Source organism: Gavia stellata, chromosome 26, assembly GCF_030936135.1.
Source record: "Gavia stellata isolate bGavSte3 chromosome 26, bGavSte3.hap2, whole genome shotgun sequence".
NCBI classification, from domain to species: Eukaryota; Metazoa; Chordata; class Aves; order Gaviiformes; family Gaviidae; genus Gavia; species Gavia stellata.
Window position 1 is genome coordinate 6768501 of NC_082619.1, and position 17630 is coordinate 6786130.

The 17630-nt window shown below is 41.2% G+C and overlaps 1 protein-coding gene across 1 annotated transcript in view; it reads left to right on the forward strand.

Moving 5' to 3' along the window:
* ARHGAP32 (Rho GTPase activating protein 32) overlaps window positions 1-17630 on the forward strand; it is a 188281-nt gene that overhangs the window by 19454 nt on the left and 151197 nt on the right. The window contains exon 2 of the mRNA XM_059829798.1: window positions 11462-11570. Coding sequence (XP_059685781.1) covers window positions 11463-11570 — 108 coding nt within the window. The 5' untranslated portion in view covers window position 11462. The remainder of the gene's footprint in view (window positions 1-11461; window positions 11571-17630) is intronic.

The following is a 17630-nucleotide window of genomic DNA, read 5'->3' on the forward strand; positions in this document are numbered from 1 at the left end:
ATACTGAAGCCTTGGCTAATTGTTCTTTCTCTATTCATCTCTGTGGCAGCAGGAAACCTAGCAGCAGGGTTTCCATTCACAGCAGACGTGCATGCCAGCTCAAATGCTTTTGTACCAAAAATGCGTGTGTGGGCGTTGAAGGTAAAAATGGTTGGACAGTAGTGGTTGCAGCTGTATCCTTGAGAAGTCAAGGCAAGGGATATCAATGATCTCTTTCCTGTATATTGGTTTTGGGCTTTTTTATTCACTGAAAAAGATACTTAACAATTGCAAATTATTCCAAAAGGGCAAAGTAAAGGTTTCTTGATTGTTAAAGACTGCATCAGCACTGGGTCTGGTTGTAGTGCTAGCATTGGTTCTGCACGCGGTAAGAATGGAAATGTGCTCTGAACCACTGCGAGACATTTTGACCCCTATAGCACCTTTATCTTCTGGCCTGCGTCCAGCTCTCGGGTACTGCTTCCACTTGTCACCCCTACATCTTACTTACTGCACTGCTGCCACTTCCATTTCCTCATCTCCTGCCTCAGAAAGGCGAGTAGCAGATGGGTGGCCCAGGCAGATTTGTCTTGGTTAGTGCTTTTCTTTTCCAGTATTGTGTTAGCCTCAGAATGACCTGTTTGTTTGTGATACGCATCTCTCGGCTGTTGAGAAATAATTACAGTACGGCTTTGCACATACTATGCCCATATGAGCCTCACCTGGTTAAATCTGTCCCTGATGACTTACTGTAGTTGAAGGCCTCCATATAATTCCGTTTAGCTGGTCAAGAACAATCCAGTAGGACTAATAATAGTGAAATGTATTAGTAGTGATTTCTAGACATAGAGAGGACTGAGCAGCCTCCTTTTTGCTGTTGATACCATTGACACAGAGTGACAGTAGCATAGGTAGGAGGAGTGCTGTTGTAAATATGATGTGAGGGCCACCAGTTGTTTAAGACTAGTTATTTAAGTCAGAATACCTGGGGCTAGTCTTTATTTTACGCTTATCTTTTATTATTTGTTCAGCTAATCAGGTTCTGGTGTCCCAGAGTTCATTTCCATTCTTTTCCATGTGAGTATTCACTAGCAAGTCTACTGTGGATGTTTTTTTCCCCTGGCTTCTTCCAGAGAGTGCACCATAACCATGCTGTGCAGAACAGTGCATACACAGCCGTTTTTGCAGTGGATTGGATAGGCAGAAAGTGTAGCTCTAGGTAGGTGACTGGCTCCGTCTAAATGTTCTAGTTAGGGAAAGGATTTCCCTGCTAAGCAGCTAGCTGACTGCACAAGTTTTAAATGTTGTTTCATGTTATGAACAGTTGTCACTTAACAGCATGTGAGGCTAATTGTAACTGATTAGTTGATTGCACTTGATAGTTCCATGTGCTGAAAGCATCGTTTTTCCGGTATACGCTTCTGTGAGGAAAGGTAAAATTTACCATGGCTTTGCATTGGCACTTGACCTACAAGCAAACAAGAGATCAGCCCAGATGAATGTCCTTGGATCTAAGTTTCGGTCATGCTTTGCAATTTTGGGGTATACTTTGATCTTTGCTGCATTTAGGTTAGCTGTGAAGAGATGAGTTTGTGTCACGGTAATATTTGAAGACTCCAGCAAAGATCGGAACTGCTTTTGCTGGGCGCCGGGGAAGACATGAGATGGAGGGCTGGCCCAGAAGAAGGCGTAATCTTAACAAACAAGACAAACACAAAAAGGAGATGGTGAAGGAGGTGCAGGGGACATTACTGCAGGGAACAGGTTTTGACTGAGAGCTTGGTGAGATGGTAACTGTCTTGCTGTCATTTGGATGAGGAAAATGAGTGGCAGTGGTCTGAGCCCTGTTATGCCAGGGTTGGAGCGGGGACCGTTCAGACCATGGCCAGTGGGAGGGAGAGAGACACAAAGGCAGGACATCCTGCTGCCACTGGCCCACAAGAATTTTTTGTTGATGGTGCCCAAGTTTAGACTTCTCGGTGGAGCAGGAAGGGCAAGAGCAGCACTCTTTCCCAGCAGTCTTCTATGTTGAAACTTTAGAGCTGCTTTTAGCGGTTTATTAATTGTAAATGAGAGGATAGTACTCTTTTTCCCTAGAGGCAATTTTCTTTAATACTTTTATATTTGTTCCTGAATCAAACAAAAGAAATCCAAGCCAAGGCTCAACGATTCTGATTGTGCACTGATTTCCTAATTCCTTTTCTTATATTGGGCAAAAGTGATAAGAGAAACCTATTCTTGAGGATTTTTTTTTATTGACTGTCAGTGTGTACTTCTGGAAGAAAATGCCAAGCTCCTACTAAAACAATGTCTTTTATGTGTTGCCAAATAAAAGAGCAGGTTTGTTCAGTAATATATGTATGCAAAAGCATGAGGATTCTGTGATTATTTTTATAAAGCTTTTTAATAACTAAGAACATGGCTCAGAGCTTGTAAAAGCTGAATATTCCAAGAACTTATTCTTTTCATAAAGGGTTTAAAGAAATTCCAGTTATGCAAAACCTGAATGCAAATTAGGTTGCCCAGTTCAATAAAACTCTGGGGTACGTGTTCCAATCCCTTCCAGACCATGAAGTATGTATCTCTATTTTCTTACTTATGTACTTTGAGATGGGTGTTACTGAGTTGAGACATAAAACACAACCGGGTGAGACAAGAAGCAGTAAAGGAAGCTGCCAAAGCTATGGCAGAAGAGCAGAATAAAAAGAAGATGGATCTATTGACCCCCGGTTGCTATTTGTTGCTTTCAAATTTAGAGAAGGTTTACCGAAGGTGGTTTGGGGTTGATCTTACAGTATACCTACAATGCCATGTTTTGTTTTGAGGAAAAGAAACACTAACAGTTTTTGTTTTATAGTATGGTGTTGGCTTCTCCTATCCCAGCATCCCTCCTTACCCCTTGATGGATGCGAAAAGCATCTCTCCAGTGGTTAGCTATTTGACACCTTGAAGGTAGTCGCAACCTGATCAGTGGTGTCGAGGTCCTGCTGGTGAACTACCAAGGAGAGTCGGTCACCCCGACAGCCCGCCCAAGTACACCTGAGTGAGAACGTAGGCAGTGCCCTCAAGCATGAGAATATTCACCTGTGGGCTTGGGGGGCTTTGCTTTTGCAACTGAGGGTCAGAAGGGGTTGTGCGATGTACAGTGTGTTTGTGCGTGTTGTGTTGAGGCTACTGAGAAATCAAGCGGAGAAGAAAGAGACGATTACCGAGACAAGACAGGCTGCCTGTTGTACCTGAAGATATCTTTTTGCTAAAATGGGAACTGTCCTACCCGGACTTGCTCATTTGCCCACAGGTTTTAAATTCCAGGTGATGTGATCTTGTTCGTGCAGCTTTTCTTTGGCAGCTCAGAAAACGTGGCTTGAATATTCTTGCAAATTAACAAACAAGACGGGTATTTTGAAGTCTGAAAACTCAGTTAAACCCTTGAGCAAAGGTAACTTAACTGTCTGACTGTATTGGAGCTTGTATTAAAGCATGTCCAGAGAGTTGGAACACGGCAAGAAACCAATATGTTAATTAGTCTCTGCAGTCCTACTGGCCTTCTCCGCTTCCCTCAGTAGCGGTATATTAACAGCGGAACAGCTAGTGTGTCCACTCTGGCATTTTTAAAAATTAATCGAGTGATACTGCTAATTTTAAAAATATCTTTATTTGAAACTTCCTATCTTTCTTTTTAAAATTTTTTTCCTAATGTCATATACTCTTAAATGAAAAGTTAATGCAAAAACAAAAAAAAGAGGGTTTTTTTTTTCTTCCTCAGAGAAAGAGATTTCTCTTCTGACAGACAGCTGAGAATCTAATTTAACAGGTGGTGATGCACATCAAGTGGGAAAGTGATTTTTTTCTTAAAAAAAATGTTTTGTAGGAATAAAAAGCCAGAGCTAAAAATATGCAAGAAGTATGTTTTGTCTGACCTTGGAAATTGCCTTCTAGAGTTGAATAACAATGATTAGTACTTAGGATCACATGATTCATTTGACTCCATCATAGTACACTGGTGCTCTCTATCTCGGCTTCCCTGGGTGCAGGTATGGTTTTACCAGACTGAATTTGGAATTTGAAAATTGGAAAAGCTAGAAAATGTGATACGGTAAAGTGGTTTAAAAATATCTTTGTAGCTGTAATATACATGATTCGTTTTTGAAAATGATCACAGTCAGTAAAACTGAATTAATCTGTCTTAGTAATAGTGATGATCCTGTTAAGACCCCTTTTCCCCATAGCTTGGTGGTTTCCAGCCTACTTTATTAGGGCACGTACAAATTTGCCTGCGAAGCATGATGTTCCTTATTTACTAAATAGCTGCATAGCAGTGATGAACTTTTTTCTTTTTCTCTTCTTCAACTTCTGCTCACCCATACTAGTAGTTCTCAGACCCTCGCAGATCCACAGACCAAAAACTGAAAATCACTGATCTAAACTTTTAAAACTAGGCAATAAATACTTCCTTATTAGCACAGGTAGAGTGCATAGGGTAATTCAGAGAATTTTAGTTTGCTTTGTGCTTACTGATATTTGAATGCTATTTCATTAAAATGATTTTTTTAAAACATTCTCTTATTGTAATATACCGTTACTCTATTAATTTTTCTTGTGCAGTGGCTTCCCAAACAATTGAATTTTGGCTCCCCGACTACGAACTTCCATCAAAAGTAGCAATTACAGCTTTCAACTTTGTAGAATCAATCACAGTAAACCATTTAGTTATGCCAGGTTTTCATTTTGTGGTCAAGGATTAAATACAATCCATTTACCATTTGTTTATTTATGAGGTGTGCTTTAAGCTGACCTTGTAGGTCTTTTCTATCTTCACTTCCTATGATCCTTGAGACAGACTTCAGAAATCTTGTTTTATATAATGCAGATGGACATAATGTAATCAGTAAGGTGTTGACAAAGCTGATTTGAAACGTGGGAAATTAAATCCTCTTTCAGGTCAGCACTGTCAGTCTTCAATTCCCATCTCTTGTTTCATTTTTCCTAGGGCTCTTGAGCTATCTCTGCTTTCCATATTGCATGATTATTTTCTTCCTTTCCACTGTATTAGTTTTAATTTCATGGACACAGAGTTTACTTGGAAAATAGGGTTGGGAGAGGGTATGTGCGTTTTGGGGTTTTTTCCATCTCTCTTAAACATTTCCTTTTTTTGTGTGTAGTTTGAGGTCAGAAATGAAGATGTATCAGTGTTTCTCATTTGATTCCAACTTCTTGCCCAAGTGTTTGTAAGCTTTGGGCTAGATCTCGGTTCTTGTTTCCTAGTTTTTCTACCTTTCCTCATAGTGAATAAGGGGCATCCCGTATGATGCGGAGTTGTCTTAATTCTGCTGTCGTATATTGTATGGTGACATCCACAGTTCTTTACGTATTTTTTTTCTTTGTAACATTGTGATTCCTCATCTTGATCAAGTTATTTTTGAACCCTTTCAAGCAGAGTTTTCAAGGTATATCTCTGTTGATTCACTGTTGGCTTACCTTTCCGTGCTGTGATTGAGAGTTACGGGATTGAATCCTGGAAACTCTGTACTTGATTAGATTGGGAGAGACAGGGATGCTGCATCCAGGCTGTTATGCTATGCCTTGAAGGGTCAATAAGCCTAGCGTTATTTTGAGGTTTCTGCACCGTGGCTCACCTGTAGTGAAGTCCTGAAGCCTAAAGTAAACCCAAATCTCATTTGTCTAGAAAATATTGTGTTCATTCTTGTGATGGTGCCCAGCAGCACTGCTTCTGACTCTTGGACTTGAAGTACTGCATCGCAATTCTGTTTTGATTGCTGTCTGCTGTCTCTGCTGTTCTCCTCTTTCTTGAGCAGTGTCTGTTAACAGTGGCAAACTGAAGAGTGCTTATTGAAGACAAACAGGGTTGCTAGGAGCAAGGGAGATGAGCCGAGTGGATGTACAGTTCCCTGCACATTACGTTCGCAAGCAATGCAAAGCTCGAGCCGTAGTTCCTTTTTAGTACCCTGGTAAAGACTCTGTTGTTTTGGCCTTTTGTGCAAGTTATTTGAGCAGCATAAACACCGATTTTTATCAGATAGTGTTTGAAGCTCATTGGTTTTCAGTATAGATTTGTGCCAGCACAGGCCTTATTTAAATTTGGCTTTTTGGGTAGAATTTATATTTCAGAAAACATCACTTTCTGTGGAGCTCTAAATCCTCTTGAATCGTTGGTTCTGTAGGGCAGAGCTGTGCTTTTACATTGGCTGAGAGATCTCCAGGCACAACAAGTGTGTTACATAAATAATAAATAAACTAATAAATCAGTTATCATCGGCTCTCACCTCTTAAATTGAGGTTAGAAAGAGAAGTCATTTGTGGGAGAAGCAGCAAGGAAAGCTGAAATGCCTGATGTCCCCATGGGGGAGCACAGCCTAAAGATCACGCTTGGCATTTAATTTAAAAAATACATAGCCAGTCCAAAATGAGTATCTGTCAAGCAGACAATTAACTATCTGATATGAGGAGCCTGACATTCAAAATGCTTCATGCTTCCACGCTAGCACATGGCTTTCAAACCATCAGGCACCTCTGAAAGTAATTTGTCAACACCCTCCTGCCCTCCCGGAGGAGAGCTATTACAATCTGCGTGTCATCGGCATCTGGACGACATCAAAGTCCGTGACAATTGTGTTACTCCTACCGCTGTGGTCTACCAGTGGGACATGGTACGTGCCAAAGATCCTGAATAAGGGGAACAAACATTCTTGTAGGAATCCCACAATATTTTAAAAGTTTCTGTCCTTTCTCCTCCCCCGTTTAATTTAAGGATCTCTTTCCACAAACCCACTTTTTATGATTCTTTCTCTCGCGCGCAGACAGAGTGTGGAAACACTTCATATTTGTGGATGCGGGACTCCTTCAAACCCACGCGGACAGTTACTGTCTAGTGGAAGTAGTATTTAATATTTACAATATTATAAACACAAAGTAGCAATAGAGTTTATGGACATCAAGCTGAATATTCATTTACTCGTCCTATAAAGCACCTGTGCTTGTCTACTCTAGCTACTTTCTGCCTTCCGAGGCATTGCGATACGCTCCTTAGCGTGTGCGGGTAGGACTTAATGCTCAGTAACGCAGGACCAGAGGGGAGCCCCGTCAGGAGAACAGCGCCGAAATGTTTTAATTCCTGATAAGCAGATACGGTCCCACCATAAACTATGGGACCAGCAAATTAGATTTGAGAACATGGAAAAGGACATGAGATGTTTTCCTGATGCAGTTGTATCATGTACGGGTGTACCAGCTCTGACTTGAAATTCATCAGCTTGACCTGGCAGAGAACTTTGAAGAATGGGTGTGAATGCGGGCTGTGCCTTCTGTGAAATGTCCTGTAAACATTTGTTCCAGTACATTTGATTCTCAATTTACAATGAAGAAAGATTCATTCATCTGAAGAGAGATTGCTTAATGGCTTCTATACAGCCAGAACTTTTATTAATATAATGGTGTCTGATTTCATTTGAAGGGCATTCAGAGCTGCTGAACAGTTGAAGAAGTGGCATTTTAAATAAAATTTTATTTCTGTTCTTATGGCTAGTATTAAATTTTGCAGTGAATTTTCAGTCGTTTACAACTTCCGTGAAATGGCCAAATGTAGGCCTTATAGAACAGAGCAGCTTCTTTAATTTGTTTCGCCTTTAACATTTACAAAATATATGTGTCAGTGTTTTGTATAAGTGCTAAGTGGGACTCTAGGTATTTTCCCCTCTGTGAAAAAGAACCCATGGCAGAAACAAGATAATTAGTCTTGTTACAGCTTGACATGTGCGGTGAATCTGACATATGTATGTTGTGCTATTTATGTGCTCTATAAATTAAAATAATGTCAAATATACATAATACGCATGCATATAAAATTTGTGTATGTGATTATACATCTGTATAATATTCCAGGCTTGTCTTGGGGTGAGGCCAGGGAAAATCACACCGTCTGACTGTTAGGAAGGCTCCTTCCCCCAGCTCTGTGGCTCTAAGGTTTTACATGCCCAGAGGACATTTCTGATGATCCTTCCAGTGACTGCAGCCAGCGTGGCTCTTTCCCAGTTACACTGTCCGTGGTTTCTCCTTTGGGGGCTTATAACAGGGCTCCCAACAAAATACAGGGCTGTGTCTTTGAAAACGAATCGCTGAGTTCTTGCTGAAAGTCCAGAAGATGAGTTGGGGGTGTATGAAGAAATAATGCTTGGAAGTGTTGTGGCAGGTGGATGCCAGTCCTGCGAGTCTTTTTATGACAGCTTTCCCAGGGACTCTGAGCTTCGGTTTCATTCTCTGTGTCATCCTTGAGAAGGCAGAGTTCCCGTGAAGTCTGTTGACATAGCATCACAACAGGAGTGTCTCAAGTAGCTGCTTTTCTTCCTCTTCTTCCCCCTTTCTGGCCCTGCTCCTGCCCATGTTTCAGTGCTGCTAATTCACAAGGTTATTTTCCTTCATCCGGATGAGGGGCAGGGAGGAAAAAGCCAGTAGACTTAATATATAAAGGACCAATATTACCTGTAGCATCTTCAGCCTTCCTTGGTCTCTTGTCTCAGGTGGCATGGAATTAAATAGTTGCTATTAAAGATTAATAAGGGGTTCACAGATGGTTATCAAGTGTTTATAGTTGTGTTAGAGAGAAAATATTCAGTATCATTTCCAGTATTTTTGTGGTACTGTGACGAAGTATTTAATTTCCATCAGTAGTAGAATATTCCTTTAAACAAGTCTGGCAAATGCTCAAAGAATTGACTGTTTTAAATATGCAATTATGCACACAGAGCTTTTCTTATTTCCAGTGAAAGTCCAGAACACCTTCAATAGGAAGAATAATAGGGCTGTGTTTCAGGATCTCAGTGGGAAGGGTTTGGGAAGAGTTTATCATGGAGTTTATAGGCATAATCAGATTAAACAAATAATGTGAGTAAACAGAGTGGAGTCTAGTAAAAAGGACTGGGTGCTATGACATCCATGTTTGTCCACTATGAGGGTTGAGACTGAGAACATGGGCCCGATTCCCAAGGTTCTTTTAAAATAGAATGTATTCTTCTCTGCACTCAGTCTTACCTAGGAGTAACTGAAATAATGTTCACCGTAAGCGGGCTAAGCATAGAGTTTGTGTAATACGCGTAGAGTGTTTGCGTACATCCATTTTATAATCTTAATTACTGATCTCTGCCCTCTCCTGTTCTGTAGGTTCTGTGTGGTAAATTTTCTCAAAAGTAATGCCTGCCTTGAACCTAAACAGCCTGTCAGGGACTTTGTGTGCAGGAAGGTCAGCAGTTTGGAAGAGAGCACAAGTTACCTAAGGGCAGGAGGAGTTGTGTCCCTGGGCAGCCCTGTGTTACTGGCAACATTTTGGACATTCAGAAAATTTGCTTCTCGAAAGGAAACCAGGTTTCTGATGAGACATCCAGGAGGAACTGGCATAAGCCTGAGGAGCTGTGTAGTAAATTTATTTGTAATCCAGAGCGCTGATAGAGGTGTAAATTCAATCTCATTGTTTTCAAGTCTTTAAACTGAATAAGCGTGCGTTTTGTTAAACTGGCTGTTTTAACTGTGGTGTAGAAAGGAGGGTCTTGATCGCGTTACCTTTCCTTTCATTCCATCGCCCGATGGAAGGAGACTAAATGCTGTCCGATGGCATTAGACTAAAGCTGCTGTGGAATGATTTGTTTAAAATCTTTTTGTACAACCACAGTATGCCAAAGCCAAACGTGTAGAAACCCTGAGGAAAGCCTTACTGTGCCTTTTTCAAAATCGTGACGTTGATTTAAAAAAATATGGTTTTTTTTTTTTTTAGTTTATCTCTTGTTTTTGAGTTGCACAATCTGGTTTTCTCTGCAACCAGCAGGTTTCAACTTTTAATTTCAGTTAAAAAATAGGTGGCAAACTTCTCATGTGGTGGAGCTGGGGTTGTGCGAAACAGGCCAAATCTTCCCACTCTTCGTATGCAAAGAAGGAGAAATGAAAGAGCCGCCACTTTGAGCAACAGATTTTCAGGTTTACAAAAATCAAATTCTTTTGAACACGTACCTTGCAAAGGTGTGAGTCTCCCATCTGAGCTGGCGTTGCACCTCTGTGTTCTAAATCGTGGTATTTTCATGCAAATTTTCATGCAAATTTTCATGCAGATGTATACAGCTTTCACCAGGCAGGCGTATTTTTTTCTTGCCTCATTAGGGACGGCCTACTTTCAATGGGTGATGTTTGCGGTGGGAATGGCACATGGAACCATTTAGCAGCATTAGCCTGAGGCATTATGACTTTTGCGTTTTTAGTCCCATGTTCTCTGGGATGTGTTTTTTATTAGAGCAGAAATGTGTTCTCAAAGCTAGGTGTAAAATTATATGAGATATAATTTTGTAACCCAGCCACGCTGTTACTGTGAGTGTTAATTACTTCATTCTTAACCCTCATGTAGAGCACAAAGGAGGGTTAAACGCTTTGGCCCAGCCACTTACGTCATGGTAAGGGTTTCAGAACTTCAGATCTTGATCTGAAGCAAAGGAGTTTTCTTAAATAACTTTCACCATGCTTGTTTTAGTGAAATGGTACATAAATCAGCACAGTTAACGTTTAGCGAAACCGACCCTGCTGTATGCAGTGTTGATTATCAAAATGGTTACCCGAAGTAAATAAATGGTGATCTGTTAATAAAATAAAAACCTGCCCAAATCTCATATTTAATGAAACCAGAATGTATAATACCAGACCTTCAGCAGGCCTTTGGTACTTCAGATCTGCGCCATAATCCCCGCAAAGGCACATTTCTACAGCCTGCAAGTGCCATACGTATTGGCTCTCTCCGGCTGTAACAGCAGAACTCTCATAAGGATGGGCTGAGAAGCTTTCATGAATACTTTCTAAATTCTGATTTTGAGCCTCTGATCTCTGGGCGGGCTTGAAATATACTTCACAGGGTATTTGAAAGACAGCTTCTTATCTGAAGAAAATTTACCATGATAAAATGAGACTAATTTGAGCGCATCCCTGCAGAGTTGGGGCGGTTGAAGGTGCTCACCCTTCAGACAGGATCGGAAAGAACTGTGAGAGCTGATGGCTCAGGCCTTGGGACATGAGCTCAGGCTAAGGTATGGAAACTGCTGTTTCCGTTTTAGGCAAAACGTACAGTGACAATGAAGGAATCAAATTGTGCATTTATTCTTACAAGGCTAATGTTGTTTGCCTGGGCAATATAAGCAATTTTTTGAGTGGACTGAAACTTACTCCATATTTGTCTGTGGTTTAAGACTTGCAAATTGTGCAGTGATTATATAAAATTATTTGTTGATTGGTTAGGAAGTGCAGATTTCTCTCCGCCAGATTCACGCTCTTGTCCTGCTTGTATAATGAGGAAGTAAGAGAAACTTAGAAGATTTCTGGATTTGTAAAAGCATTTATATTGTCGTGTGAGCCGCATAACTGAGCACCATAACAGACTGTATGTACGATTACCTGGAAATTGTCACTGACTATCAAACGCCTCTGCCCTCCTTTCCAGAATGATGAAGTCCTCTGTACATGCGGAAGAAGATGACTTTGTGCCAGAGCTTCAGAGAAGCATCCATCCCAGAGAGAGGCCAGACTGGGAGGAGACTCTCAGCGCTATGGTAAAGCACTTTGTTGCGTTTTCTATATGCATTATTTTCGGTTCTGAACAATCTAATCTTACATTCTAGTTAGATTTATAGTCCCTGAGTTTCAGATTTTTAAATGGACTGCATAGTGCTTTCAACAAGACCAAAATACTTTCCTTCCTCTGGCAGTTTGTCAAGGAGAGAGAGAAGGAACATGCATAACGCTTCTGCCCTATTAATATGTGCCCCAAAGCAGGTCTAGTAACCAATTAAAAGGTCCGTAATGTCATAACGATTTTCAGTCTGCATTAACCTCTTTTTCAGCAAGACTTTTGAGCATGAAGGGAACTTCTTGTAAAAACATGCTCTTTGAAGCATGCAGCATTGTGGAAGAGTAAGATTTTAGCAAAATGCTGGCTAAGTCTACAGAAATAAAACCTCAGCCTGAAAGCTAACCTACCATCAGGGGGAACAGAATTGCAGAAAAGCAACCGCAAAGGTGCTGTTCTCATGCTTACAGAAGGCACTACAAGCGGGCAGTGGGCCACAGGCAACTGTATTACCTTGATATATTTGTTTTCTTTTTAAATGAGTGAGTAAAGTACTTGCAGTTCCGCTTTCCCAACTCCCTCTAGCATTTGCTGAGTTTGAAAGGTCAGATGTTATTTTATTAGCAGCCAAATAGGGCAATCTGATTAGGTGGTTTTGTGAAGTTATCTTACCTCACAGAAGCTTGCCCTGCCTTCTTTCAATATAGGAGTGTCTGGAAGTTGTATCTTGCTTGTTCTTTTCACATTTTCTAAATTGCCTCATTGGCCTACTAAGCTGAAGAGGAAACCGCCTTCTGCGACAGACCTTGGATAGGGGGAAGGTCTGAATATTCCAGGACAGCAGTGGTGCTCGTGAGAGGCTGGCAGTCCACCAGCACGGCTGAGATTACTTACTGTGGTGTGGCACCAGTGACAATTTTTCCCTCTCACTGGATCACCTGGCAGCGGCAGGGCTTTAGCCTGGAAAAGCCATACGCTCTCTGCTCCTGGACTGCTAGCAGTGCAGCAGCAGCATGAGAGAGGGGCTGGATTTAGCCGTGCTGCAGGACAGTCAGATTCGTCTGATGTGTGGGGCCGAGGAGTATTCATCCCAGTGGATTATTTGAAGTTTAAAGCACCATTAATATCTGACTGGGTCATGTGAAATAGATTTTGGATTAGCTGAGCTGTTCTTTATACAACGTTCAGAAAATGTGTAAGTAATAAACTCCCTACGAGCCAGGTATTTATTTTCATTTTAAACAGGGGAACAAAGATAAGTACTATGTTTTGCTCTTTTAAAAGCGTCATGATACCCCATATAATACAACGATAATATTTTGTGCCAAACTTTATTTTCAAGCCAAAAAACCCAACCCAAAACATAGGCTTCACCAGCGTTTTTGTCTGCTGGTATTTTCCATGCTTGTCGCTCTGCTTGGCTCCTCGTTTATCCACTGTTAATTTCGACTTTTTGTAATTGTCACTTCCTAAGTATGTTCTTTCTCCTGTTGCGGGTGTTTTTTCCTTCTCTCCACCTTGGCCAGCAGTTCACACTGGTGCCGCCTGTTTGAGAGCACTGTCTGTCCTAATCAGCGTTACTCAGCCGGCAGTGCGTGCGCCCAGCCTCGGTGCATGCTGCTTCCAACACCCTAGAGCCAGGAGCCTTGCGTAAATCACTGTTTGACACCATGCTGTCTGTGACCCTAAGGTGTGTCTCAGGAATGTGAGTCTGTAATTCAGTCTCCACCTGTAACACAAGTTAGCTGGCATAACTCATTTGTTATTGTTTTTTTCCATTGCTGATTTACAATGAAGGAAAGATTCACCTGTTCTGGCTTGATACTTTCCCTGCTCTCATCAAGGCTGTTGTGCTCATGGACATTGTTCAGTGTTCAGCTCTATACTGCAACCTACACGGATGCATAATGTTCCGCTCACTGTGCTATTAATTAACTTTTTAGAACATGTCCTCTTGCACAGCTCTGTGCCAACAATATAAAAAATGAACAGGTCAGGTGGCTATAAAAAAGAGATTTAGAGGATGATAAACAAGAGAATTCACATCTAAGATTTGCTGCACAATAATTTGGTACGCGGAAGCACGGGGCTACGTGTAAAGCTAATGAATCTGTATTTATAACGGCTTGGATTTGTGCCCACAGCGTTGTTTTGACCTCATGGTCCTCTGAATACACTGTAGGTGGGTAGAAAAACCTCACTTGCTCATGTTTACTGTGTTGAGTGAATCAAATTTCCACTTTCAACCTCTGCCTTATGTCCAGTCAGAAGGTAATATTTACAAGATGTAAATATTTACAGGACAGCGTTCAACACTGTCACTTTCTAGTCTCTGTTTAACCAGTGCATCTACTGTATTCTGTCTTTTTCCTGATCGTTTTAAGCCTGAGATTTTTTTCATTGCTCTTTTCCTTCATTCGGCATTTTTAGCAGCTTCTGGTTTAGCCTTTTCCCCGAGCATGCTCCTCACATGGTGTGCGAGTTCCTCATAGCGGCATAATCCGTTTAATTTTTGGTTAGTAGTTGTTTAAGTAGCAGACTTCAGGCTTTGTTTTTGCGTGCTATTTCAGCCTCTGGGGAACGGAGGCTGCAGGGGCTTGGAGAAGTTGGACATAGCTGTGTTGTTTTCTGCTCTCCATTGCTTCCCGTGGCAGACAGCTGGAGACCCAACTGGGTGCGAGGCTTTGTCACTTTAAATGAATTTCACATTCTGCCAGGTGAGCAAATGCTGAGACTAGCAACGCTGTGGAGACCCTGGGAAATTCTAACAGTCGACAGACTGGTGATGCTTATTCGTTTGTCTCTTGAACTTTGCCTTTGTACATGTTTTTGTGCTTTCGGAAAAGGCAATTTATGCATTCACAGTTAGATGAACACATACAAGTTGTCCCTGCTCTCCCTCCCCCCTTTTAGCCGCAATATATTTCGAAGTGCTTATTATTAATTTATATAAGTGCTTTGTTTCCAGAGCTTTTTCTTAACAAGAAATAAACTAAAGGTCTTTCTAAATATGTGGAGGTTGAATGTCCTCCTATACTGTAAATACAAGGTAGGACAGAAACTCTTTTTTTAATATTCCTGTCATTGCCAGTTAATTCTGGGCACCTGAGTAGCTTTAGTCCTTCATTTGATACTACTTTTATTGTCTTTTTTGCATTTATTATTTGTACTTTCACCTACTTTTTGAAACTGCTTGTTTGTTGTTTGTGGTTTAGCAGAAGGGCAAGTGATCTTGCATTGGAGACCTGGTTTGTTTGGGTAGTTCTGGTGGTTCTTGAAACTTCATAGTAATAATGAAATCCTGTGCTGTAGATTTTGAGAACCAGGCTGGATGAGACGCAGCACTTGATGGAGAGACTTCGCAGGAGTTAGGTAACAAGACAGCTGCCTGAGCAGTCCTCAAGGACTGCTGTATTTTGCAGCCCCCCCATGTTCTGTATTTTTAGAATTTGGTCACATTAGATACACCGTTTTTCTCACTGTCTCAGCCTCCTATTCCCGCTGCGCTGCTGGCCTGCTGGGTAACCTTCACACATGCCAGTTTTTTCTTTCTCTGCTCCAGTTTGGAAAATGCAGTTGATGATACTGACTTTCTCTGTAGAACACTTCTGAGTTCTAGGGATGAAAAGCTGTATTTGAGCCAAGTAATATTGCAGTATATGGATTTTCTAACATTTCTCTGAGATAGTAATGTTATTTTAAAGGAAAGGAGTATCTTTTCCTTGTAAGGTCCTGAAGAGTGCTCTATTTCTGTTAGAAGAAGTGAAGTTGTGAAAGAGAGCCTTTGTATAATATTCCTCATACAAGCCTACAAAGCAGCTGTCCTCAGCCTGTCATTAACTTTAGCATAAATCGATATTTGTACTTAATATTACGTTTACCTTATGTTACTGCCCATCTGACTTGCTCTCAGCACCTCCTCGTGCGTTCAGTAAGTTGCAGTGTTTTAAAAGCAGTGTGCTTCAGCCTCTCCCCCCGGCAGGCTGGTGTGCTTACAGACACGCACGCACGCTCTATCCCCATTGCCTTTTTCTTCCATTTGTCTAAATTTCATGGGGAAGCAGAATGAAAACAATGAGATAAATACAAAAATCTTTATTTAGGCACCCTGTTGAAATTGGGCTGTCACAGAAAGATGCCACCTGAAGCTGCGTTAACCTGACAGGTACTGGGGATAAGGTGAATATACTCACTCCAAACCTGGAAATAGGATTATTTCTTTTGTGCGTGTACATGTATGTGTTTCTGAAAAGGCTGTTTTTTCTGCAATGTCTGCTGCTTCTTTCAGCTCTGGAAGCTTTCAAAATATGAGTCCCTAAAGCTGTGCTAAGTTTATTTACTGTAAGATTTTTTCCATAGTGCCCTGAGGAGAAGAATAGAGGCGATCATCCTGACCCCTGGTCGCATCCTGCAGTGAATGTCTGTAGGGATTCATTTATGGCTGGAGGTGACCAAGAGTTCTTCACCTTGAGGAAAGCAGCCTTTCCCACCCCAGCGCACCTCTGAACGGTAGCTTTTAGGATCTAGAAGTATGATTGTCCATAATGAGTATGATTGTCCATAATGAGGTTATTGAGATGATAGCCGTAGTATCCCCAAGTGTTACTGGTTTATAACCAGGTTGCCTAGAAAAGCTGTGATGCAGGAACCTGTAAATTACTGATGGGAAACTGTTACGAATCCTTGAATTTGTCAAATGCGTAAGTGAACAAGAAGGCAGGTAGTTGGCACACATAATCTTTTTCAGCTTATGCTGGTGGAATTTTCTTAGGAAAAACACAAGCCTACAAATGTTTTAGAAAGGCACAGAGGTTAGACCCTGTCCTATGAAGTCCCTGGAATAATCTTAGTTCTTCTATCAGGTCAGATGGTTTCTGAGATCTGTAGTATTTTCAGCATTTGGTACTAGATAAGGTAACGTACCATGGCTTGTGAAGGTAATAAAGGCTTTTTAATGAGACCTCAATATATCACTCCGTTAAATCTAGGACATGAGTGAGGAGAAAACTATTTTTAAATGCAATTTATGAAAGTGTGTAGGGATTAGTGAATTGTAAAGGTTTAAAGATTTCACTTTTCTTAGTGCAGGGTTTGTTTCTCATTCTTTGTACAGCACTTAGCCCAGCACCGCCCCAGATCTTGATTGTGGCTTCTGCAAGAACAGATGCAAAAAATAGGAGTACATAGGGTTTCTTTTTAAATTATTTTTGGTTGGTTGGTTTTTAATTTAAAAAACATCAGACATGTTTCTGAGAGAGTGGTGAAGCACTGGAAGAGGCTGCCCAGGGAGGTGGTGGAGTCACCATCACTGGAGGTGTTCAAGGAACGTGTGGACGTGGCACTGTGGGACATGGTTTAGTGGGCATGGTGGGGTTGGGTTGGAGGTCTTTTCCAACCTTAGTGATTCTCTGATTCTGTGAGTATGGCAGTCCTGACCCAAGCTAACATGAATGCTTCCAGGAACAGCAGCAAAATCTGAAGAACAAGGGAGTGTGTTGACTGCTTGGCCCTGTCAGCTATGGTGATTTCCAAAAAGGTGGTTTACTGAAATGGTCTCATTTCAGCAGCTGAGATATATAGATACAATACCCTTTAACATGTAAAAACTGACATTTTGGACTTTTTATTCCTGTAGCTTACAGCTTTTCATGCTTTGTATGCTTTGTATGCATATGAACCAACATCAGAATTTTACAGCTGGGTATCTGGTTGTGAGTTCTTAAGTACGTATGCGGATAGTTTTGTTAGGCTGAGCCTGTTTTCGGATGGATTGTATGCCATAGACTACTTCGGAAGAAAGAGTGCTTTTGAACTCTGAATGCCTACGTGCAGGTTCTTTGTAAAAGTCCAAAGTTTTAAGCTCTCAGGTGCAAGTGAAAGTTTTAGTAGCTAGGAAGCTGAAATCCTGTTTTTTCTGTTGTTTTTTGAACGACATGGGAAATTCAGTGGAAGTGGACTTTAGATATTTCTTTGCCTGGATGCTCCAGCAGTTGGCTTCTGGCTCTAAGTCTTAAGAGTCATTGCGTTTCTTAAATGCTACGCA